The sequence below is a fragment of the Equus caballus genome, chromosome 17 (genome assembly GCF_041296265.1).
Source record: "Equus caballus isolate H_3958 breed thoroughbred chromosome 17, TB-T2T, whole genome shotgun sequence".
NCBI lineage: Eukaryota > Metazoa > Chordata > Mammalia > Perissodactyla > Equidae > Equus > Equus caballus.
The window spans coordinates 39,095,076-39,120,650 of NC_091700.1; the positions used below are offsets into that span (position 1 = coordinate 39,095,076).

Here is a 25,575-nt window from a genome sequence, read left to right on the forward strand (position 1 = left end):
GCCCGGGCCCGCCCAGAAGGCGCGAGGAGGGCGGCACCCGGAGGGCCGCACCCGGAGGGCGGGGGACCTTGGCGAGCGGCCACGTCTGCCCCGCCCTCTCTGGGCTGCGCATCCTTTCCTGCCCGCGCCGGGCGAGCGCGCTGCTGGACGGGAAACCCGGCAGGAAACGCTCCTGGCTGGCCAGGGCCTGCGGGAAGCGGGTGCGGAGCCCCGAGCGCGCACACACCCGCAGCCCGCAGGCTGGACCTGGATTTTAAGGACGAGCCAGCAGTCTCCCACCAGTTCAAATTCAGTCACTTCCCCAGCGTCATTTTCTTCTGGGGTAACACAAAAGTCAGTCGTTGAAGTGCATAACTGGTGGGTTGTAAACTTGGTTTCCCAAATGTCATCGAAGAGTTTCAAAAGGAAGCAATTCAGGTAAAGTGCATCTTCGTTTTCTTAGCAGCCAGAAATGGTTGTTCAATAAATCAAAAAGAACATTTAAAAACCTCTAATCCGCAAGTGTTAAAGTTGTCTTCTTAAAAGAACACAAGAGGATGGAGTTCACCTTAAGAGCTGTCATTTTCGAGTCCACTGTGAAGTGCAATACGCTTCACCATTTGCTTTTCTGTTACACAAAATACACCACTTGACAGACAAAACTAACGTGTGGTAGTAGAAATCAGAGCACGGTGGTGGCCTCTGGGGAGCAGGTGATGGGAAAGAGGCACCAAGGATCTCTTGGGAACGACAGATATCTTCTATTGTTTGGTGTGCGATTTACATGGATTTTTTATGCATTTGTCAAAACTCATCCAACTTAAGATCTGTGCATTTCACTGTGTAAATTTTACCTCCATTTTTTTAGTTTTAAAGATTTTTATTTTTCCTTTTTCTCCCCAAAGCCCCCCAGTACATAGTTGTGTATTTTTAGTTGTGGATCCTTCTAGTTGTGGCATGTGGGACGCTGCCTCAGCGTGGCTTGATGAGTGGTGCCATGTCGGTGCCCAGGATTCAAACTGGCGAAACCCTGGGCCACCGAAGCAGAGTGCACGAACTTAACCACTCTGCCACGGGGCCAGCCCCTACCTCAGTTTTTAAAACAAAAAAATACAGCATTTGCAGGTCTTTGAATCTAACTTAATCTTTTAAAAGATAGCACAATTATTCAATTATCAGTTTACCAGAGGTACTAAACTTGCTAAGTATTTATCTTGTCAAATAACTAATTCTAGCAGTATGCATTTAATCTACCCAAAGTTTCAAAAGAGGCTTTAAAGTCATTATCCACTTTCACTACCAACAGAACTATCTAGTCCAATATCCATTCATCAGCTCAAATTGGGATTCCTTTTCAAATGCCACAGTCCCTGGCATTTTCAGTTTTAAAAGCAAAAGCTCAATGCAAAGAGTGGGCTTTGCAGTTAGATACAGCTGAGATTAATTCCAGCCCTGCCTCTGCAACCTTGGGCAAATTACTTAATCCCTCCTTTCTTTCACTATAAAAGGCATATAATAATGGTTATATTGAAGTTTTCTGGTGACTGGGTGAAACAGTCAGAAAGCAACTTGCTCTGCGTTAATCTTTCAAAGACACTCTCTCCCCAGGACCTCAATCCAGGTACAAGTGGCTGGTTAACGTGCTTGGTCATTTCTTAAATAACAGCTTTGGTCATTGTTGCCTTCATTAGAATTCTCACCAAACTGTATTACTGTCTTTATTGGACAGTTAAAACAGTTTAATCTTTTCTAAAAGAAGGCACATAGACTTGAAGGGAAAAAAAAGCTTTCAAAAGGACAGCGGTATGTTCTTGTCAGTATTGAACTAAAGCTGGCTGTCTAGATATCCTGAATTCTCTTTATGGGTCAGTGACTGGTCTAATGATCTTGTGCAAATTGTGTGAAAATTGTTCACTATCTCAATAACATCCTTTATACAAATGGAGAGATCTTGTATTTCCCTAGATAATACCCTGAGAGAAAAGCTTTAACTGACTCCTGATTATCAGGGCACAAGGAAGGACACGAATTACCCAGTTTTCACACTGTAATAACAAGATCTTACATGTGTGTTAACCTGACTTTTCTGGAGTGCTTCCCACATCATGGATGTGGCCTGTGTCATGGAATTTGAATAAGATAGTGTATCTCAGACAGGCTGAGCCCTGACAAGTCTGGTTGAGAAGCCCCTTGGGAAGAAGGGTAAAGGACTGATTTAGGTTTGTGAGTCAACTCCTGGCACATTATAATCCAAAATCGCTCCATTCAGTTAGTACTTAACCAGGATCTACCTTGTACAATCACTGACTTAGGAGTGGGAATTCAAAAGTTGTGTCATATGAAAGTCCTTGAACTCAAAGAAATCCAATTTCTCTATTTTATTACGGCATCAAGATAACAAATAGAGAGCAAGATTAAACGCAGTCAAGTATATGAGACGGACAGTAACTCTTAGGGAGTTTAGAAATAGAGCTGTGTACTGGAAACAGATTTTTCTAGAGCAGGTGGGATTGAGCAAAGCATGATTTTGATTAGTGGGGGTAGGGGTGTGAGTGGGAAGAAGGAATGATGGGAAGTCTGGACAGACAAGGGGAAGCGTCCCAGCAACAGGAAGAGGCACACCTCACGCTGTTCCCGTGACCCAATGCCTGCCACCTACTGACCATCTCTTGGTCCTCGTGAGTCTAGTTTACCAAGCTCTTCCCCTCCCACGGGGCCTTCCCAGGTCCCTCCCTCAAAACGAAAAGCTCCTTCCTTGTCTTCCACAGCGTGGTACCTGTGCCCCTTTCATGGCATGGACTTCCTTCCATCTTCAATTAAGGTTGCTCACATGTCTCTTTGCCCAACTGGGCCACCCTCTTAAGGGCAGGGGCTGTATCTTATTCACTTTTGTATCCCCACCAATGGCCCACAAAGCTCCTCACACAAATTCAGTATGTATTAAAAAAAATGTGTTTTAATTGAAGTGAATGGGAGATAAAAAGTAGGATAAAGTGGAGCCAAATTATAAATAGATATATACACTGGAGTTAATTCATTCAATAACTATTTATTGAGTCATACTGTGTGCCAGGCCCTGTTCTGGCCTCTGGGGATCTATCCATGAACAAACCAGCGAAACATCTCTGCCCTGTGAGCTTACACTCTAGAAAATGGATGGGATCAGCAATAAATTTACATAAATTCAACCATACTATTCAGGAAAAAAAAGGATCCATATTTAAATAGTTTATTGGTGCTGTAAAAGTCTACTGTTGATATGTAGTTTGTATTATATATTGTACTTACTATATTCATAAACTATTCATCCTCATGTATTACACTACAGGGAATCTAATATAGAGAACTTTATTGGCAGTTTAAGAGATTCTCAAGGATCATTTTGAGCATGCTCGATTTCATCCTTAGGCAGTCTTTAGCACAGTCTTTGAAACCTAACCACCTTATAAGTTGTGACTCTACTGAAACAAAATGAAAACTGAGATTGTTGGGCAAAGAAGAACCAGTTTAAGTATTTGAGCATGAGAATGCTGACAATCACGTCTGGTCAGATTTGTCTGGTAACAGGGAATGAGAGACAGTACATTCACATGAACACACAAGGTCAATCAACAGTGGAATTCACATCAGGAATTAGAAGAAAACAGTTCATGAGCCATTTCCCATTCTTTTAAAACTAAAATAGTAAGAGCTTGAGGTCATAAATATTTATAATCAACTCGATTATAAAATCTAAACAAAAAAATTGTAACATACTGGCTTATTCTAACTAAAGGTTTATCATTTTCATATATTTTTCAAAGAGTATTTAAAAAGAACGCCAAGAAACATCGTTTTTAAATTTTGCAAAAACTTTACTCTATATACATTAATTCCAATCATTTAATCCTGAAAGCAATCTTCACTTGTACAATGTAAAAAAACTTTTGACAGTATGTGACTAGAAATATCCCATTACCATAAAGCTACAAACAGATTTATGCTCCTAAGAGCAAAGTTAGGAAAGCAAAAATAATAACCACACCAGTGATAAGCAGCAAGACAGAACTTTTTTGCACTTAGGGCCTGATTGGTTCTATTTAAACAAAACCTCTACCAACAGAGGACCAAAATAACATCTTATTTGGCAAAAAAAAAAAAAAAAAAAAAAGATAAAAATATACATACAGAGGTCTGGAAACAGTGGAGAATGCCCACTTAAAAAATTAAACAATGAAATTATTCATATGTCACTTTTCTTCTTTAGTTCGCCTTATACAATTCAGGTTGCGCCATGTTTGTTAATGTTGTCACACTACTGTAAATCAATATGGTGAACAATGGGAGTTTGCTGTAATGAATCCGAACCATGAGAGCTAGATCCAGGAGCCCAAACAACCTTAGTTGCAACTCATTAAGCGGTGAAACAGATTATTTATCTTTGTAATTTTTACAAGCCGTAGCCAGATATCATGTGTGTATGTGTGCGTGCATGTGCACGTGCAAGTATGCCAGAGCAGTGAGAGAGAGTACAACTCAGAAGGGAGTGACATAAACAGGCTTACACAAGGACCCAAAAGATTTGGGCAGCCGACACTGAATTTCCCCAAAACAAACCTGAAGCTGAGCAATGGGGGAATTCGGGGATCTGTCATCACAATATAGAATCAGTGACAGATTTGGAGAACAAAGACTAAGTAAGGCAGGATGCCTCAGCCACAACATTCCCATGACACTGGAGGACACAAAGCAGTGACAGCCACTCTTCAGGCAGGGATCAGGGACAGACTCTGCCTGCACTTGGAGGGATTCCCTGGGTCTGCGGCCGAGGGTTCCTGCAAAGGCAAAGGGTCCCCAAAGGGCATCTGCAGTAGCCTCAGGCAGTGGCCCTCCACCTCACTCAGTGAGAATGTCTTAGGGACCCCAGAGTGTGGCCCTGGGTATCCCCTCCTCCTGGTCTCAACCCTTCTCTCGATACAGATACTATCCCTTCCAGAGACTTGGTCAAAAACTATCGCTACCTTCCACTTCCAACTCAGTCTCAGGAAGAGGGGGTTCTCGTCCCCATGGGGTCCCTGAGTTTGAGGTAATGCCGACATACTGTATGCTGTACCACAGTAACATATGAAGGCAGGCAAGTCCACTTTAAAACTCAAGCAATCTAAATTCAACATCGGCCAGTTTTTGTTACCTCAGTAATACTGTTTGGCGAGATAGTTTCTCCACACAACTTATGATGTGTGGGGTAAAGAAAAAAAATATTGCTAGAATGTGATAGAAATATTTTTAAAAGTTCAATGTTGAAACTCCTTAAGGGAAGGAAAAGGAGACATTTTACTTTTCCACTGTCTATGTTCCTGTCCTTGGCTTCGAGGTCAAAGAGCACCAAGGTTCCTGTTAAGCTAGTTCAAGCTTCTCCCAGCCCCTCCCCTGCACAACAATCCTAGGGAATTCCGGAGCCGTCTGCTTCCCAAATTTGTAATCTTATCTCTGGGCATGTCTACACAGCTCTTTAATTCAGTTTCAAAATCCACAGTACTTTTTAAACCAAATGACATAGTTGCATTCTTTAAATGCCAGCTATGAAATCATCACTTAAAAAAAAGAAAGAAACTACTCAGATAATATATACGTAAGACAAATAAACTTCTCTCCCTTTTTAAGTGCTTTATTTGGTCTGCTGCAGACATGCGTATGGCTGCTTCCAAAGAAAAGCCCTTAGGAGGAGCTGCTGACAGCATTCCGCAGTTTGATATTTGTTCTAATGTTGTCAGGTTCTTAGACGACCCCATACGTACGACTTGCTTCATGAAAACCCCCCAAAATGGGCACATTAGATACAGGAAAAAACCTTATTTATAATTCAGTGAATTTTTCTCACATCAAAATAACACTCTAACCTGTCCAAACATGCAGCTTCTCCTTTTCTTCCCCCATGAACTAAATTCCTTTCCTTAAAAAACAGTCAGACTTGAGGATTGAGTGAAAATCTACCATATTTCAAGTTCAACTCTGAGGGTTCTTTACAACTGTAGCATGATTTCAAATTCACATTGTCATTCATTTTTCTGTATTTTCCTATATTTATCCTAAATAACCTTCCTGGACCCTTATATTTAGGGAGAAACTAAAAGGGTTTTATATGATACTGCAAAGTTCCTGTAAATGCTCAGTTTATCAGGGTTTACTCTGAGCTCAATGTCAGACAACCTCTACATGACGCAAAGATACGGACAAGAAGTATTTCAAATACAAAACCCTTAGCTCTGTGTCATAAAAAAATTTGGGTAAAATCGCAAGCCTTCCACGGAATCATCTCGGCAAAGATGGCCCATCTTCTCTGCAAGAAGCAACCTAGAAATCAAGAGGAAAAGCCACAATCATGTGTCTGTTCAGAAACACAAACTACAAGGTGTAATGAAGAGCAAGGACCTTACGTACCGTTCTTTGGCCAGGAGGACAGACATTCCTACGAGCTTGGCAAACTCTTCTGACGTTAGGGATCCCTTTTCTGAAACCTAACAGAAACACAGAGCAGAAAAATGTGATGGTGTGGACCGTCTAGGCGCCAACCTAAGGAGAGCGTCCACCAGTATACTCGGGAAATAACTGACTGAATTTCCTACTAAATGTAAGAATATCCACTACAGAACCACCTCTTCTTCACTAATGTTTAATTCTGCAAAAGCTGAACGACCCAGAACAAACAGAGAAGAGGTTAAAATATCACGAAGTGCATAGTAAAACAGTGCGGGAGTACAAAGGCACTGCGGTAAAGCTTAAAAAGAACTATTTGCTATTCTAAGAAGGAACATACGACAAATTCTAATTGAGTGCATATTACACGCTCCACTGAGGACCCTTATCTACAGATGTAGTTTAAAATATGTGGTAGAAATACCTATAGTCTTGGGATTTTCATCGAGCTTAAAATTAGAAGCATAATAAATATGAGTTATTCAAATTATACAGGCTCGCCGCAGAGGCTATGAAGGCAGTAATATTTCAAATATCCTAATGAGTAATATTAGCAGTTTGGCCAGCAAAAGCCATCTAAACTACAGTTGCTTTTCATATTTTTTGAAGCAATTATTTCACAAAACAACTTGTGATGTTTTATAATGCTGCTTATGTGGGTGTTACTGAAAGAAAAAGTTCAGTCATGGGTAACATTCTGATTAACAGAGTTAAGAACCTGTTCTCAACACTGGGCATCAAATGAAAAGAGAACGCCTCACTAATTCTATCTCCTTACTTACAAGACGTTACGAGTATCGGGAAGTTTCAAAAAGCTTTCAAAGTATAATTTTGATTACTATTTATTCATTAATGATAAACTGTTTTTAATTGGGTCTTCAAATGTTACTTTTTAGTAAAGTTAAATCCAAAAGGAAATCCTGTTTCTCGAGTTGCTAAGCATCGCGTCTTGGTAGCAAGCCCTAATAACCAGAGGAAGCCGGGTTCACATACTGTCTCCAAGGCTGAGGCCACCATTTCCTCTTCCTTGTGGGCCTGAAGCTCAATTACCATGACGCCGCTGTCGAAAACTCGGAGCCTACAAATCGCAGATGGGAGAACAAAGCCATGAATATCAGGGATTTTCAACCCCTGAGGAGGCGCAAGTATTTCTTGATATCTTTTATGCCCAGGTATGAGGGGAAGAATAACACAAAATAACCTTTAAAACATAACGACCACAAGCAACCATGGCATAACTAAAAAGCTCATGAATAAACAGGTAATAAAATTATGAACTATAATCCAGAGGCTTTTCTATAATCCAGAAATACGTATGGCTACTTTTTTTTAACCTGAGGATAAGGAAAATATAATTCACAGCTCAATATTTGCACTTCTAAGCTTCCAGAAACTAACGCAAAATGTCTAGGGGAGGAGGCGCTGGTTACTCTGGCCTCATGGGAGGTGCCTACATTCTACTCTCACTGCCCTCAATCCACAGCCATCAGACTACTAGCACCCGCAGGCCACGCCCAGCCCTAAGGATGGAGGCCAGAATGACAGAGATGCTTGTGGGCCCAGTGAATTCTGTTCGCACGGAATGTAATTTCAAGAGGGGCGATATGGTGGCTGGCCCTGCAGGACGGCACCTGGCAGGGCTTGCCTGTCCTCTCTGTGAGGAGTAGCGACTACAGCCAGCAAGGCCCCGCGGAGGACCTTTTACCTGAGAGGTAATTTCAGCGCTTCCAGCATCTTGCACGCATTCACTAAATCTTCTGGCGAGAGCAACTAATGGGGAAACAAATCCAGTTTACACTGAAAATTAATAGAGTGATGCTATATAATTATAATGACCACTGAAACAGAAGAGCAAACTTAAAACATCGTTTATCAAGGATTTTAGGTAGCTTAATCACTACAAGGCAAAAAGGATTAACAAAGAAGCAGACTTCTACTCATTAAAGCAGTGCTATCCAACAGAAACAAAATGCAAGTCATAAATGTAATTTTTAATTTTCTAGTAGCCACATTAAAAAAATAAAAGGAAACAGGTGAAATTAGTTTTAATACATACGTTTTATTTAACCCAATAGGTCCAAAAATTCAACACATTATCAATACAAAAATTACTAATGAGATATTTAAGAATTCTTTATTCTGTACTAAATCTTGTAAAGTCAATGTATAATTTACACTTACAGCACCTCTCAGTTTACATTAACTACACTTCAAGTTCGCAGTGGCCACACGTGGCTAGCTAGCAGCTACCCTTCTGAACCACATGGCCTTAAAGACTCAGCCCATGTGGTGGCTGACAAGCACAGCTCTGAGTCACAAAGAATGGCTCCAGAGCCAGCCCAGCCTGGGTCCAAATAATTTGCCATGGTCAAATTATTTAATCTTTCTAAGCTTCAATTTCCTCTTCCCCAAATTATCCCCCAGACAGGGACAGTAAAAGTAGGCCCCTCACTGAGTTATTGGGCGGCTAGATGAGGGAACCCTTGCAGAGTGCCTGGCGGATGGTGAACACTCACTGATGGCAGTTATGATGACTATTGAAATAAGAACAGAGCAGAGGCTTAGCTCATGGGGCGGGCTGAATGCTGGAGAGACAGGTGTGGGTCATTTGCATGGAGCTGACACCACAAAACTGATTTAGAGGGCACAAAGGCGAGAACCCTGGAGGCCAAGGACATCTGGGTGTGAAGGGACAATGAGAGTTGAACAGCGGCTGCAGATTCAGAGCCAAAGAAGCGGGGCAGCTTTTTCTGTATCATTTACAGGCAATTGGTATCCAACCCAGTTAATTCAAACAGGTAACTATCACAGAGAAGGGGCATCACACTCAACCTTATTAATCACAACAACACAAACACAGAACATTAGAGCTGAAAGGTATCTGTGCGTCCAAACCCTTATTTTAAAGGTAGAAAACCTGAGTCCAGAGAGGTTAAGTAAGCTACTCAAGGTCACTCAGCAAATCACTGTCAAAACCAGGAACAGAATCTACCTCCTAGACCCCAGGGCAGTATTCTATTCACTGCACCACACTGCTTCTCCAAATAGTTTTGATATTCACAACCCTTCCTCAAATTCTATTCACTATAGGGGAATTTGTACTATATTAAGAAAGTCTATAATTAGTTAAAAGAATATCTAAATATTCTATTCTTACTTCCATTCCTCGAGCTCGGTTTACTAAACAGTATACCTCTGTGAGTGACATTATTCCTCCTCATTCCTGTTAAAAATGAAACAAAAGAAGTATTACGTTACACTTAGCACCAGTTGGCATTTAACAGAAATCACAATCAGAGTGAAATCAGAAATCATAAAATTTCTTAAGAAGCTTTTGAAAACTGTATTTACAAACAGGAAGACCTGTTCAGATACCCTGAGGCAATTCAAATTCAATACTTGGACTTGTCATTATTACTGTTTTAACATTTACTCAACGAAAAATGGGGCTCTCTTCTTTCATGTTTCAGAAAGTGTATTTAAATGTTTCAAGTTATTCCAACTAATAAATGAAAAAAATCATAGAATTAAATAGGAATATCACCATTTTACAACCCCTAATAAAGTAACAGATCTCCATAATGACTACCAATGGCTGCCAACATCACAAAAAAAGACGCTCAGACGTTATGCACCTCCTGATGGAAATGCTGCTGACTGTGGCTTGTGGCACTAAACCCACAGGAGATGCGGTGAGTGCTTCCGCTTTTGGACTAATGTGCGTTCATTCCTCCGTTTACATTTCCAGTGTAGTCATTTTACCTACAACCCTCGAACTGCTGACGTGCACCGGCCTTATGATCTCCTCCGGCACCATCACACCCTCATGCCGTCTGTTGCTGAGGTTGAGGCGGTCACCAGCTGACCTGGGAAATCTTTTTGCAATGGCAGCTTTTTGGTTAAAAATTTATCCTGGGTTTTCATCTGTGGCAGTTATATGCTCCACTGCTCCAGGTTGGATTTTGAGCATGTAGGCATAGCCTCAGAACCTAGTTTTATTTAAAGCTTAGTGGCAAATACACTAAAGTATTAATAGTGTATGTTTTTGGGTGATGGGACTATAGGTAATTTTTTCCTCCTCCATGGTTTTTGGTTTTGTTTTGTGTGTCACTGTGTTTCTTGTTCTGGCTGCTGTAACAAAATACCATTGACTGGGTGGCTTAAACAACACACATTTGTTACTCATACTTCTAGACCCTGGGAAGTCCAGGATCAAGGTGCTGGCTGGTTCCGTGTCTGGGGAGGGCCCTCTTCCTGTTTTGCAGAGGGACCACTTTGCTGTGTCCTCATATGGCAGAGAGCGAGCACAGCCTAGCTCTCTGGTCTCTTATAAGGGCGCTAATCCCTTCATGAGGACTCCACCCTCGTGACCTCATCTAAACCTAATTACCTCCTACAGGACCCTCCCCGCCCCCAAAATGCCGTCACATTGGGGTTAAAGGGTTCAACAAAGGAATCTGGGGTGGGGGGCCCAACATTCAGTCCATAGCGTTGTGACTGATAAAGGAGCATGGATCCTGCAGTCAGGCAGACCTGGGTTCGAATCCTATCATTGCCACTTAGCAGCTGTGTGACTTTGGGCACAACATGTATCATGTCTAAGTGTCGTTTTCTCCGTGTGGCAGTTGGGGTCTTGCTGTTCGCCTCACCGAGTTGCAGATCCTTCAATGAAACAGCACGTGCACGTTCCTGGTGGGCACTCAGGAAGTGTTTCTCTCCCTTCATCTGCACTCTCCTTTACCACTGAGTTTCAGCGCAGTGAGTGCTGCATGAATGAACGGCTGGACAGGTAACTGGTCTCCTGTGCTGTGTCCTTTCAGTGACCTGCATAATGCGGCTGCCGGTTCCTTCGCCTCCGCGTTTGCTGCCCTGGTGCTCTGCCCCACTGAGCTTGTGAAGTGCCGGCTACAGACCATGTACGAAACGCAGATGTCGGGGAAGATAGCCAAAAGCCAGAAGTAAGCACCGCTTGGGCACAAACATTAGGTCTCGAACATGTATTGAGTATTTTAAAAAATATATTGTACTAAAATTAAGTGACAGATATAGAAACAGATGTGTCTAATCCAAAATACTGTTTCTAGAACTTCTACCAATCAGAATAATTTTCTGAACGGACTATTTGTGGTGGTCAGACCCACCCCCCAGGCCACAGAACATCATAGACAGGTGTTTAATACCCCAGAAGTGATGAAGCCAGGAGCTTCTACCCCTTTTGACCGGTTGAGGGCATAAGGCATGATCCCCAGCTGTTTTTGGAGGCACATGGCAGACAGCTTTGGAACTGTGTGTGAGAACTGAGCCTTCATAAGGGACGCTTTGGTTCTGAGATGAATATTTGATGCCCTTTCCCAGGTTTCACGTAGATGTTCAGGCTGATCACCTCAGATCCCAGCGGTAACTTTCTTTACGCCCCTCCCTAATCCTTCAAGCGGACCTGCAAAGGGCGCCAGTTCTGGGAACACTGAGCAGGACCGTTGTGAGCATAGCTGCCCTTCAGATCAAATTCCTCTCCAGCTCAGTCTTGAAAGATCCTAGTTACCCTGTGAAGGTGTATATGTCACGTACATATGATTTATTTGAATTGTAAAGCAATTTATTATCCTGATTAATCTCAAAACTTGCTTATTTATCTTCACATCTGGCTGACTGCAGTTCTGGGGGTGAATATTGCTGTGGTTAACTCAGACCCTGTCAATCCACTGGGGAAAATTGGTAGATAAATTGACCATTTTCAGAGTTACCAGTCCCCTTGCAGCAGCGAGGCTGGGGTTTGTAATAGAGCCCAATTTCCTGCACCCTTGGGATTCTTTACAACCAATTTGAATCTATTATTCATAGCCCAGAGTCCAAAACTGTGAGTCTTTAAGACTTTTTATTGAGATAGTATGTGTACACAGTAACACGAACACACACAGAAAACGTAAGTGTGAAATGAACATGCCTTTGTAACCAGTGCCCAAGAAGTAGGATGTTAATAGCCCCCAGAAAGTTGCCCTCATGCCCCTTGTAGTGGTTTAAGGTATTTTTAAGGAAAATAGTTAGGTCCAAAGGACTTAGGCAGATGGACAGCTTGCGTGAAAGTAAGTACTGGCTGACTGTATTTTAGGCATAGCAGTGGCCACGCAGGGATGTAGAGTAGCTTGGGGTTAAGACTTGGATGGGAAGGTAGGCTGGCCGTGTCGAGTTGGGTTACTTTGTTACGTTCACATCCGAGGATGAGAGCAGCGTTGCAGGAAGGACCTGGCTGATGGATAATACCCGATGAAGCCTTCTGAAGTCCGAGGAAGGAAGATAATCATCAAAAGCAGGTGGCCTTTGTTCCCTCTGGGCTTGGTCCTTCATTGGTCCAAACTGAGTCACCTGCTCTCTGAGAACAAAGTGAGGAGTGAGGGGTCCGCCAGGCTGCTGAGTGTGCGGGTTCTGCGCTCTTCCTGCCACGGTGCACGTACTCGGGAAGAGGAGTCTAGATGGACGGGGTGCTGTGTTCCGGCTGCTGCAGGACTCGGATCTGCTTAATTAGAAAGCCTTGCACACCTACCTCTCTAAGAACTAAGTCCTGGTGCTTCTTGCCTTACAGGAGCCGTAGCTCCATTCTTAGAATTTCTTTTGTCTTGCCTTAAAGTAATGTTTAATGTTACTTGCTCGTTTCCCTGCACTGACACAGAATAAGACAAACCCTAAACACCTGAACCAATTTTCTCAGAACACAGCAGATCAAAAGAAAGGTTGGGGAGATAGAAATCGAGGGAGGTAAGGGACTGGGCAAATAGGATACCGTTTTATTCTTGCTGAGTTTGGACAACTCCTTATTGTAATTTCGCTTATTCCGTATTGAAAAATTGGATGTTAGCTTTTTTACATCTTTGATAATATGCCTTCTAGAAATGTGTGCTTCCATTTTAATGAGATTTCTTTACCCTGGAGTAGTTCAGGTGACAAAGGTTGTTATAAAATAGCTGTATCTGAGATTTCCTTCCCACAGCGGCCTTTTAGAATTCTGGTTCTCTGTTTACAGATTCAGCTGCTTCGCCTGCTGTAACTGTCTCTCTGTGTCTCCTCCCAGTACAGTTTGGTCTGTCGTGAAGAGTATCCTTAGGAAGGATGGCCCCTTGAGCTTCTACCATGGACTCTCGAGCACTTTACTTCGAGAAGTACCGGGCTATTTCTTCTTCTTCGGTGGCTATGAACTGAGCCGATCGTTTTTTGCATCTGGGAGATCAAAAGATGAACTAGGTAAATGTATTTGCGTGGACGGCGGGTGGGTTGATGGTGTCCGCTTCCCGACTGTATGGTTGCTGCGGATTCCGTGCACTCTGCGCCGCCTTGTAGGGGATCCACCTGGCACTGGGGAGATTCTAAATCGCAGAAAGTCACAGGGCCGAATGATTTCTAGCATCTTGTTCTGGGCTTCATAATTTCCTCAGGACAGGGGCTGGAGCAGCACATCCCAAACTTCTTCCCTAGAATAACATTTGTGAATTTCTTCTGGATCTATTTTCAGGAAGAAGAAATATAGAAATTACTTTCCCTGTGGGAAATTACCTATAAGTCAGCTTGCAATAAACTGAGAACTTGGTAATAAGTCTTGATAGTGTTTTGAGAGCAGTGAAAAGTGTAGTTCTTTCTAGTTTGTTCTCTTTAGCTGCTGGATACAACCATATCAATGTTTGAATCACATGGGTGATAACTTTTTTCTTGAACACCTCCCTTCATGGTTGGTGGACTTATTCTGGGGTTGGTCAAGCTCCCAGGCTTAACTGTCTTGTTTAATAAGACAACTTTGGTTTTTCATGGTAAAGGAAGAATCAGGGCTGTGGGGCATTAAGATAGTTAAGAGAAGGCTGATAAATGCCTCACCCTGCATTTCAGTGGCCTCTATTCTCATTCCTCCTGTAAGGCGTTGCCATGCTGCTGGGGGCCTGCTGATTCTAGGGGCCAGCCCTCCAAGGATGGCACAGGAGGGCCACAGTGCCACAATGATCAGCCTAAACATGACCCTCGCTTGGGCTTCTCGTCCTGGCATGATGAGGGGTAGACCCAGGCCACCAACCGGAACCTTATGCTCTTAGAGCTTCGACAGTCTCCTCAGGGAATTGTGTTTGCAGCGTTTTTGTTTGTACCTACCTCCGGCCACTGCCATTGGCCTCTGGAAACATCACATCAGCTGCCCTTGAGACAAAATACTGTTTGCTAATTTTCTTCTCTAGGCCCTGTCCCTTTGATGTTAAGTGGTGGCGTTGGTGGAATCTGCCTCTGGCTTGCTGTATACCCAGTGGATTGTATAAAATCCAGAATTCAGGTTCTTTCCATGTCGGGGAAACAGGCAGGATTTCTTGGAACCTTTATAACTGTTGTGAGAAATGAAGGTGAGTCTGGTAATTGCAGAAACAGGAGGTATGTTTAGAGGGGCTGGTCATTTCGGTGCTAGTTTCGTTGAGGTGGTCAGGTGTGTAATTGCTTTCTTCCCCCTCCGCATATCCCTTTTCTAGTACTGTATATTAATCCACATTTGTGGATTTCTGTTTCCAACCCCCTTTCTTTAGTTTAGTTAGTTAGTTTAGTTAGTTTCATTATTCTCAAGAAAATTTAAAGTTCTTATTCCTAACCCCTGGCCCGGGTACCTGTCAGGATTCTTTGTTCTCAATAGCCTGGAGGGAATTGTTAACTAGGGGCTTTGTCTAAGGGAATAGGTGTTTTGAAGTTAGCACCACTTGTTTTACATACTGTATTATCAGAAAATGATCTCTAAGAACCACGAAGGGATTTAAAAGAATGTACAACATCCTTAATGCTAAGACTTCTGGAATTAGAAATGCACTAAGCAACTTCTGAAGGTAATTTGCTATCAATTCTTAGAGTTAAGCAGGAGGATAAAGATTTTCCAGTTAATGTTTGTTTAAAGCCAGTTTTATGCAACTAGTGAGTAAAGTTCTGTCCTTCCAGCATCCACTGTACGTCTTAAACCTTGGGATGTGAATGTCCCTGTCTTGATTTTAAGAGAGAGAGCAGGGGCCGGCTCCGTGGCCGAGTGGTTAAGTTCGCGTGCTCCGCTGTGGCGGCCCAGGTTTCGGATCCTGGGTGCAGACATGTCACCGCTCGTCAAGCCATGTTGAGGTGGCGTCCCACATCCCACAACTAGAAGGACCTGCAACTAAGATATACAACTATGTACGGGGGGGGTTTGGGGAAATAAAGCAGAGAAAGAAAAAAAAAGCACCATAACAATATGCAGAAACTGTTTAGTTTGTATCCCAAATAGAGTGCAGACATCTTGTACATTACTGATAGTAACCCCTCTTTAAATTTGCGTAACACTTTATGGTTTTACAAAGTACTCACACCTCAATTATCTAACTAGCTCTTCATAACTACCTTGGGCAGTGCTAATGCTAGAAACAGGTCTCTGACTTCAACGCTGGTGTTGATGCTAGAAACAGGTCTCTGACTTCAGTGCCGGTGCTCTTTCTGCTGGCCCAATGCCTCGTGGCCCTCACCCCCCAGGAGAAGCTGCAAGGCTGCTGCCTCCTGTGGCTCTGTGGTTGCCTCCTGTCTGCCCACGTGAGGCCTCAGCTCTACCCAATCCATTTACCAGAAGTTAACCAGGTGTGGAATTGGTATATGTTACCTAAGCATCAACCAGCTTTGCTGGGAGACCTGACACTTGTCCTGTTTCTGTTAGTTGATTTGTTTCCGTCAGTCCAGGGAAACCCGGAAATAAGTCTTTCCATCACTTGTTGGTTTTTAGTGCTATTGGCTGGATTTCTAAGTGTAAAAATATCTATGCTTTGCAGCTTTGTGGGGTGGCTCCAAGGAGGGGAGTCTCAGTCTTCCATCACCTTTTATCTTCTAGGAATAATGGCCTTGTATTCTGGACTGAAACCTACTATGATCCGAGCGTTCCCTGCCAACGGGGCACTATTCTTGGCCTATGAATACAGCAGAAGGTTGATGATGAGCCAGTTTGAAGCTTACTGACGTGTTCTGGCGAACCGAGATCCAAATAGGCGTTTGAGGGCTGCAGTTCCTCTCAGGGCTTCATGGAGTACAAGACCAATGTGAATTATTTTGATTTTGTGGGAAATTTGTTTTTGTCTTCTCTTCTGCTTTAAATCTTCAGCTTTATGGAAGGACCTCTATTTTACATCATGTAATTTCTGCTCATAATTGTATTGAAATAGAAAAGTTACTGCTCTTGTCCTTGGTGGGACTTTCAGGGCGAGCTGCTGGCCCTCTGTAGCGAATCTGAAAGGCTAAATACAGTTATATCAGGGCTTTTGCGTAACCCTGTATGTGTACATGCAGTCTGGATGGTTATGTGCTGTGAGTGAAGCACACTTTGTTCCATGTTTGATCTCAAATCTCACCAGGAAAACCTAGAGGCGTTAACCACGTTTCATAAAGATGGTTATAAATGATTGCTTAAGCCATCCTATATGTAGGGTCTCTTTTAAAATCTGCTTAGCACCTATACTATACTAAGTGGTTAAAGTTTTTAAAAAGTTTTCCTGTGGTGCTTGAAAACTAAAATATCCATCTGTGTTTTAAAGAGGAGACCATACCTGCATACTGGTGTGGCTTCCATGTTCTTGATTTGTTTCAGAGTAGGCATCCTGGATTTTCCCAGGATGCTCTACTGTTAAAATAGTGCCATTCATTTTCTAGGTGGAATCATATTCTACACTCTGACGTCTTGTTGGGTTTGGCCTAGAGCATCAGGCCTTCGGGCAACAGCACGCCCTCCCCGTGCCAACTTCCCTTCCCTCTCCCAAAGAGCTTCCTGTCTGCTGGGCTTTAGGTTGAGGAAGGGGCTGAAGGGAGGGGGCTGTGCTGCTGTGCTTTGTGAAGTCAGCTTGTGGCTGACAACAGCCCTTAGCTCCTGTCTTGCTCCTGGTCTGGGTGGGATTCCAGAGTATTGTGTTGGACCATCTATGGGCTGTTGATCTACTTTGAGCCTCTCACTCATTACCTGCACCAATTGGAAACCCATCCAGGGAGCAGAGCGCCAAAGCCAAGAGAAGCCCTCGTTCCCTGTCTGGTGACTGAGTGATGGGGCTCATGGGTGGAGTCCTCCCATCTCGGACAGAACTAGACACAGTGTAGTGTTTGCACTCCACTGTGAGTAATGTCTGGGCTGACCCATTCTAACATGTCTCAGGATCCATACTGCTTGCCTTGCTTTTACAGTTTCGGAGCCTTTCACATTTGGTACTGGCAGTCAGTGAAGTTTAATGGTGACCATGTGGGGTGTGACTTTATAAAGCAAGGAAACAGGAAAAGTAGTTTTGTTAAACTCTGCCATGTATGTGTACTAACCACAACAAAAACCCCAGTTCATCCGATCCCCAGACTTGGGGATGGGCAGCTGCTCCTTGGCCACCTGGTGTAAGAGAGTCCTCCTCGTCACCACTAAAGCAAGCCACCTCATTCCGTGCCACTCCAAGACCTGCAAGGGCTCTCGCAGTAAAAAGTGTTCTTAAGCAGCCTGTGAGACTGAAAGCAGGCAGCCTGACACTGTTAATAGTAGTCCATACCAGGTGTGTCTGTCCCTGTTGGCAGAATGTAAATAATTTTTCTACCTTGCTTTTCTCTCCATACTTAAATGGTCAGTAGCTACTGAGGGGAGCCTCATCTCAGCAGTCTTGGCTTGAAGCGAAGTAGAAAATGGGACTGGCTTCCAGCAGGAAGTGAAGTGCTTCAGAGTCTGTGGTCCCCCTGCCCGGCGCCTGTGGGTCATCTGGGGGTTAGCCCTGTCGGCAGCAGACCCTCTCATGTTGTCCTTTAAGGATTGAACTAAGTGTCTTCAGTAGAAGCCATCTGAGGCAAGGAAGAGTGAGTGGGAGTAAGGAATGGAAACCAAAGTCAGGAGAATTTTTTTTTTCATTCTGTTTGCTTAATTCATGGTTCAGTATTTGGGTACAATTTGTACCATTTCAGATTTGTACTCCAGACAAAAATATAGTAGCTTGAAATATTGTGTTTAAAGAAATTCTATTGTTCTATCATCATTAAATTATTTACCTAATATTTGAGCATATGATGGGTTGTTTTGTTTAAGTACTTTATATCCATGCAAAGAACTAAGTGACGGTGATGTTTGAGGCATGTTTAGTAATATTCCGAGGTGGTGGTTTTCTTGCAACAAGCATTGGTTTTTGTCAGCAAGATTCCTGATGTAAAATTATTTCACTGTAGGTAAATGGACCAAAATACACACTTTTTATATACACTGGCGGTATGAAACTTGGCTCTCTGGAATCACTCCCCCTGCACCAGGCTGTGGATGGGACGGGACTGATTTGGCAGGACGCCATTCTATCTTTTAAAATAGTTAAACTTCTTGCTATTAAGTTTTGGATAATTCTATTTCAGATTAGTAAATTCTGTTTAAGAAAACCAGTATTATTCTGATGTATTATGATGGAAGTTTCTTGCATTGGTCAAAGAACGCTTCACACTGGGTTTGAAGAAAGCAATACCCAAGAGGCCCTAAACCAGTTCTTGTTAGGTGAGCAAAAGCAGGGGAGTGTGGTGACTCAGAATTGCCAGAAATCTTGATGCATTTTGGAGGATTAGGGGAGAGAAACCCCAACTGTAGTCCCCTTTATTTCTAAAAGCCAGGTTCTTAAAAACTGCGCTTTCCTTCCCTTGTTGTTGGCAGTATTGAGAAAGGTGACTGGCTCGGTTGAAGAGTGAGATCGCAGTTTTTCCCCATTCCCCTAAGCCCGCCGCCGCCTCTGCCCTCCGTGGGTTGTTGCTCCAGGAATTTTAAAGGAAACTGTACAACGTATTCTGCCACAACACGTTTCTGTCACACAAATACAGGGAACAAAGTAGTCATAACGTGGAAGGAACTTGAAAGCATGTTCCTCCAAGACCTCTTCCTCCAAGGGGAGCCCGATTAGGGGAGTAAAATGACAACTTCTGTCAGAAAAGCAGAGAGTCTTCAGCTAGGCTGCTGCACCGGTAGCTGGGACCCTTTGTGGGCTATTTTGAGGGGAAAAAAGAGCACCATAACCAGGCAGCCTGCCAGGATTGCACGGCTTTCTGTGCCACCATGATGCCCAGCGGCTCAGAGCTCTACTCCCATCTGTGCCGCTCTGCCACCCACCAGCCCTTCTCTAAAGTATGGCTCTAGGTCCCCTTTAAAAAAGATACCTACGGTGGCAACTGCCAGATAGTCTGAGCTGCCAACCTGGGTGGTGAGTGGTTAGCATGCTGGTTACGAAGTTGCTTAGTTGGAGTGGTCTGTCCCAAACCCTATTTTTTCCCCACGAACTTGTTGTTTTTTTTTAGTGTGCTTTTTGCCGAGCACAAGGTTTTCAGGAATGAGTACACTGTTTTAGCAGAGGCACCGGTTCTTATCAGTTGCTACCTCTCACTTCTTGATAAATTCAACTTGGTCTAGACTGTTGAGAGCCTTGCCAATAAAAGGAAAATCACTCAAGGATAATTTAAATAAAGCCAAAATAGAACTGTTTTCAAGGACAATTATGGCCCTGAGATAAAGTTGCAGTGAAGGTACTTAGTATAAAATAGCACCCAGTACCAATGAGAATATGATTTCCGGTGGACACAGGGCTAGCGTGTGTTTATGACAGAAAGGTGACCTTGCCTCGCAGTTCCACATCACCTGAGTGAAGTCGGTTGTGAGTAGGGGCGGGTTGTAAAATAATCTAGATTTCTCCAGGCAAATATTTCCTTTGGCTTCACTTATGATGTTACACAAAAGCAAAAGTTACTGAGATTCTTTATCCTTCATGTTTACCAAGATTCTGTTAGCCTCCCCGACGTCTGTGCCTGTAGAATTAAAGGAAGCTCGTCACTCCGTGCGGTGCTTGGGGCAAGAGAGAAGTGTGTGTTGGGGGTGGGGGACTGCTTGTGGAATGGTTCTTGGGGTTTGAAACAGTCTTTGCTGCCAATGTGATGTTTGCTAACAGACAGTTTGTAAATCAAGTGGAGGAAGAAAATAGGGATTGCCTTTCTAATAAACCTGAAATTACAAATGTGAAAGCAGGGAATACATACTTGTTCAAAAATATATAAGTAAATGAAATAAACCCACAGTATTGGGGAGAATCGCATTTTTAAAATATCTCGATTATTTTGATATGAAAGTTTTATTTCAAAGTTCTTAAAAGTGGTAACTTTTAATGTTCCTGTTAGTGCTGTTGAGTCAATTCCGACTCCCAGCGACCCTGTGGACAGCAGAGCAGAACCCTGCCCGGTCTTTTTGTACCATCCTCTCGCCTTCCAGCGCTCTATCAGACAATTCTCCGCTGCTCTTCACAGGGTTTTCATGGCCAATTTTTTTGGAAGTGGGTGGCCAGGCCCTTCTTTCTAGTCTGTCTTAGTCTGGAGTCTCTGCTGAAACCTGTCCTCCATGGGTGACCCTTCTGGTATTTGAAAAACTGGTGGCACAGCTTTCAGCATCACATCAACATGCAGCTGCCACAGTATGACAACCGACAGATGGGGTGGTGTGGTTCCCTGACCAGGAAACGAACCCAGGCCGCAGTGGTGAGCACGCTGAATCTTAACCACTAACCCCCAGGGCTGGCAAGTGTTCCTGTGTACTGTGTTCCAAATTTATCTCAATACAGATGAAAACTATGTGTGAAGTATATTCCTTCAAAGAAGAAAAAAAAACTGCCACTGACATTTTACCTTTTATATTTTTAACAGATTTCTTAATACATGTACATATATGTAAATAAAAGTATACTGTCAAAGAGACAGGTTTTTAAGATGTCAACGTGCAGTAGGGATTGAAAAGACGTGATTCTATCCTGGAAAGGACACTGTGCTCAGTCAGACGTTAGTTCTGGCTTTAAAATATATCTCGACTGCAAACTTTGGACCGTAAATTTTCCATGTCTTCTGTTTATGGGGATTATCCAGTTCGCTTCTTGAAAGATAAAGCCTAGAATAGAAAAAAAATCATTACCTTTAATTTTGGGCTAAGAGGAAAGCCATGCAGCCGGGCCCGCTTGTTAGAGCTTTAGAAGAGACCTGGCCACGGTTAGGCTCAGCCCCTTCTCAGAGCCCGTCCTCCCACCTTCTCTAGGGAGACGCAAAGTATCTTAATCCTCAGTAACACAGCAGTAACAACATGTCGTCAATTCTTTTAACATTGCCTGTAATGGAGTTAATGACATCTGGGTTTAATAAAATAAGTTTCTATATGTGACAAATCAGCCAGAGAGACTCGATGTGTATTAAAACAGAGTAATAAAATACTGAGTGTCTTTCAAATGATGAAGCTGGCATTTTCAGCTGATTAAGAATCTTGTAACTAATAAAAACAGCTTTACTAGGTAGTATGGAAATTTAAATGTTAAATCTTTAGAAACACATAAGTGAGGAGAAAAGTCATCTAATTTGTTGCCTCTCCCATATGATTATGGTGTTTTAAAGGAAAAAACTGTTCTTAGCAAGAACCACTTTTCAGGAGTAGCATCAAGTGACGTTCTGCCCAGATGTCTATATGAGGGACTTTGTTCCTGTTAGGAATCAAAGTTTATTGTTTGCAAACATCTAGGGAAAAAATTGCTAGAAATTTTCCATTAAATCCAAACTTCAGTCTATCAGAACCCATTAAATGTGTGTTGTTGTAAGTGTGTAGGCTGGATGTTCAGTTCAGTGTTGCCTCACTGGACTTGTGTGATTAGATGTAGTTCAGGGTTGAAGGAAAGACTAGGCTTGCATGTAGTGAGAACTATCAATTCATGCCACGTACAGTCACAACCACTTCTTCAAAACTCACCTGCACAATGTTTTGGATATTACTTTCCTTTTGTATTTCATGGTATGGTGATACCAATGATCTGAAATTTTCAGCACCACAAAACATACTCCTTAAAGTGAAGAACTTATAGACTCAGGAATGAGTTTCCAGATATGGTAGAAGATTCTTTGGAATAATAATCTTCAAATCAATTAATTTTTAAAAAAGCTTTCCCAATTTAGTTATTAGAAAATCATTTTAAATGGGAGACTATTAATGATTTTTTTAGCTGTCTTTATGGTACTTATTGTGTCTTATAACTTCTGCCATTGATATAAATGAGTCAATCAGCTTTTAAAACTAGCTGAAGCCTTGCTAGATGATGCCTTCTTTTGGAAGAGAATTTGGTGGTGGCCGGTCATCAGTACATCAACACATACTGAGGACCTGCCATATTCGAGGTACTGAGCAGACTCATATTAAACTTCCATGGGAGGGATTTAGCACCACACCCGAGATCTGATTAGAATACATTTTAACTTATAATGCAGTCCTATGGTATAGACCTTGAGGATGATGCAACAGGGGGTCTCAAGAATAACCATATTTTTTAAATACTCAGATTAAGATGAGTAAGGCAATGAAGAGTGGTGACTAGAGGACTTTTTGGTTTCTATAAATTGAGCTTAGGGTAATCAGCAAAAGACTTGCCATTTCACCTTACACATACATTGAAGATGAAGGCATTTCTACTGGATTATATCATAGCCATACCTGTTTTTCATGAATGATGTATGAAACCAGAAGAAAAACGGGCATTTGTCATAGTACTTAGGAATATTCTAAAAAGACATGGTTTAAAAATAAAAGGTTATTTTTCATAGTAAAATTGATACCAAGAACTAATCATTCCAAAGTGATTAAAATTCCTTCCTTTATTCATGTTTATCAGACAATTGTAGCCATTAAATATGCAGCACTTACAGTCTTTAACATTACACTTAACACGCAAAGGAGAAGGCTTTAAGAGACGGCTCTTTTTTTTTTTTTTGAGGAAGATCAGCCCTGAGCTAACATCCGCCACCAATCCTCCTCTTTTTGCTGAGGAAGACTGGCCCTGAGCTAGCATCTGTGCCCATCTTCCTCTACTTTATATGCAGGACCCCTACCACAGCATGGCTTGTCAAGCGGTGCCATGTCCGCACCCGGGATCCAAACCGGTGAACCCTGGGCCGTCCAAGCGGAACGTACGAACTTAACTGCTGCGCCACTGGGCCGGCCCGAGACTGCTGTTCTTTTGCTGTTTCTACCAAAAATTTCAAGGAAATCTATTTTTTCCGTGATAGGTATTTATAAATGTAGACAGTGGTCTTTTAATCTGGTTTAGATAGTGCTAAACAGAATCTACTAAGGATCTATGATTATTTATGCCCAAATATATTGTCCATTTCTACAAGGAGCAGCTGCATTGGATAATTAACCATCATTATTGATGATGATAAAAATACCTAAATTTTTTGAAAGTGCTTTCATCTCATGGCCCTGGAAAATCACAAAGGCCAGGTATTACTAATGTCCCCTGGGTCAATGCCGTTACACCAGTGCTTCTGCTTGGTGTAGAGACCACTGATAGAGAATTCAAACTGGTCCATTATTCAAGGGGTAACCATCCACTGTGGGAGCAATCCAGGTCACTTGCTTCAACATATTTACCATTTCAGTACTTAACAGATTCTCTCCCAACAGGGAGCAAGCAGCAGCTGAAGGAAGGCACAGGAAATAAGTTTTAAATTGATCAGCATATTTACTTATTGGCAGTTCTCTTTGGTGATTTAATAGGAAGATGAAACGACTGAGGCTTAGAAATTTGTTATATACAGAATAATACACATTTTTTTTGAGGAAGATTAGCTCTGAGCTAACATCTACTGCCAATCCTCCTCTTTTTGCTGAGGAACTGGCCCTGAGCTAACATCCGTGCCCATCTTCCTCTACTTTATATGTGGGACGGCTGCCACAGCAGGGCTTGCTGAGCGGTGCCATGTCCGCACCCGGAATCCGACGGTGAACACCGGGCCGCCGAAGCAGAACGTGCGAACTTAACTGCTGCACCACCAGGCTGGCCCTACTCACACATTTTATGACTATCAATATAAACTATATACATGATATTCAGAGTAATGACAATGGCAGACGTTCAGTTTTTCATAAAGTAAATATTAGATTAAAACTACCATTTACAATGTATTGTAAATCAATTCAGAGGAAAATAAAATCTCCCTCACTTTAAAGTATGTTGTAAATTATGGGGAGTGATTAATTTTTTTTTTTTTTTAGTTTGGCACAAGCTAGTGTTATTTTTTTATTTTTTTAATTTTTATTTTTTTCGGATGTACATCATATTTCAAATTCTGTATACATTACATCATGTTCACCACCCGAACACTAATTATAGTGCATCCCCTTGGGGAGCGATGTATTTTAAAGATACAAAACAAAAATGTGATCACTGCTATAGCGTAAAACATACCTTTGTTGTTTTAACATCTTGGTTTTTGTATTTTTTTCTTATTTGAAAGTTAATCCATGCAAATTGTATAGAATTTAGAAAAAACAAATGAGCAAGAGAATTTTAAAATTACATATGCTTTTCTTTTAAAAAAAAATTATAGATCTGACTTGTTGCTTTTCTTTTCTCCCTCTCCCTGGCTAGGGATTGACATCTCCTATCATCTCCCTTGTTGGGAATTGTAGCAAAGGAAATCCCAAACCAGAATCAAAGACCAGACAAGAATAATGGCATAGGTTGTTTCTTGATTACTCACGGAGGAAGAGAAAAATTGCACTTTCACGTCATCATACAGAGGTGGACAGTTAACAGGTGTAATTATTACTCTGTCTGTTTCTACATCATGATGTATCTGTGAATGAATACATGGAGTTCAGAACTATAAACCTAGCTAATAATGAGATAATGAGTAGAACAGTGAAGTTCACGTTCACTTATTGAGGCTTCCTATATTTATTGAGTACTCTTGGTCTCACAGCCCCATCACATGTATATCTACACGTTAATCATTATTTCTATAAAGTTGCAATACTGTTGTTTACATTTTTGAAAGGCTAACATATCTGAGGGTTATGGTGGGGCACTGTTGAAAAGCAAGTACTCAATTTTCTATTAGAGGTTTACCAAGTAAACTTTACTGTTGAATGTGTGTCACTCAATTTTCATATATTAGGAACATGCTAAGAAGCTCAATTTTAAAGTTGATATTCACATTCAAAAAGCAATGCATAATTGGTCACGTTCTATCCAAAATGTTGTGATTGCTGATGGGATCATAGGCCTTGTTCCTAGCAGACTGCTGGATGGAGTGGCCAAAGATATGTCAAGTTTCTGGAATGAGCAA

The 25,575-nt window shown here is 42.2% G+C and overlaps 3 protein-coding genes across 6 annotated transcripts in view; 1 reads left to right on the forward strand and 2 right to left on the reverse strand.

Moving 5' to 3' along the window:
• Window positions 1–3,847: 3,847 nt before the first annotated feature.
• LOC138918386 (vacuolar protein-sorting-associated protein 36-like) lies at window positions 3,848–17,013 on the reverse strand. 2 transcript variants are annotated; one of them, XM_070239664.1, is made up of 6 exons: window positions 16,998–17,013; window positions 9,593–9,658; window positions 8,141–8,205; window positions 7,429–7,513; window positions 6,400–6,476; window positions 3,848–6,312 (listed from the first exon to the last, which is right to left on the reverse strand). In XM_070239664.1, exons 2-6 carry the CDS (start codon window positions 9,641–9,643, stop codon window positions 6,219–6,221), a joined length of 372 nt encoding a protein of 123 aa, XP_070095765.1. In that variant the 5' UTR covers window positions 9,644–9,658; window positions 16,998–17,013; the 3' UTR covers window positions 3,848–6,218. The 2 variants fall into 2 exon arrangements, with proteins under 2 accessions (XP_070095765.1, XP_070095766.1); XM_070239665.1 differs by lacking the exon at window positions 16,998–17,013 and adding an exon at window positions 10,198–10,291.
• Window positions 11,068–25,575, forward strand: part of LOC138918381 (mitochondrial ornithine transporter 1-like) — a 139,371-nt gene continuing 124,863 nt past the window's right edge. For 2 of the 3 annotated variants that reach the window (XR_011427713.1, XM_070239646.1), the window contains exons 1-3: window positions 11,068–11,393; window positions 13,502–13,671; window positions 14,646–14,804. Coding sequence is in view for 2 of the 3 variants with exons in the window: in XM_070239646.1 (XP_070095747.1) it covers window positions 11,209–11,393; window positions 13,502–13,671; window positions 14,646–14,804 (514 nt within the window). In the remaining variant the exon portion in view is untranslated. Of the gene's footprint in view, window positions 11,394–13,501; window positions 13,672–14,645; window positions 14,805–16,288; window positions 20,520–25,575 lie in introns of those variants that run through there. The other variant, XM_070239645.1, reaches the window with a different exon arrangement.
• LOC138918370 (phosphatidylinositol 3,4,5-trisphosphate 3-phosphatase TPTE2-like) overlaps window positions 21,092–25,575 on the reverse strand; it is a 159,338-nt gene continuing 154,854 nt past the window's right edge. The window contains exons 46-48 of the mRNA XM_070239622.1: window positions 24,988–25,083; window positions 22,937–23,004; window positions 21,092–21,358 (exon numbers count right to left, since the gene is read on the reverse strand). Coding sequence (XP_070095723.1) covers window positions 21,247–21,358; window positions 22,937–23,004; window positions 24,988–25,083 — 276 coding nt within the window. The 3' untranslated portion in view covers window positions 21,092–21,246. The remainder of the gene's footprint in view (window positions 21,359–22,936; window positions 23,005–24,987; window positions 25,084–25,575) is intronic.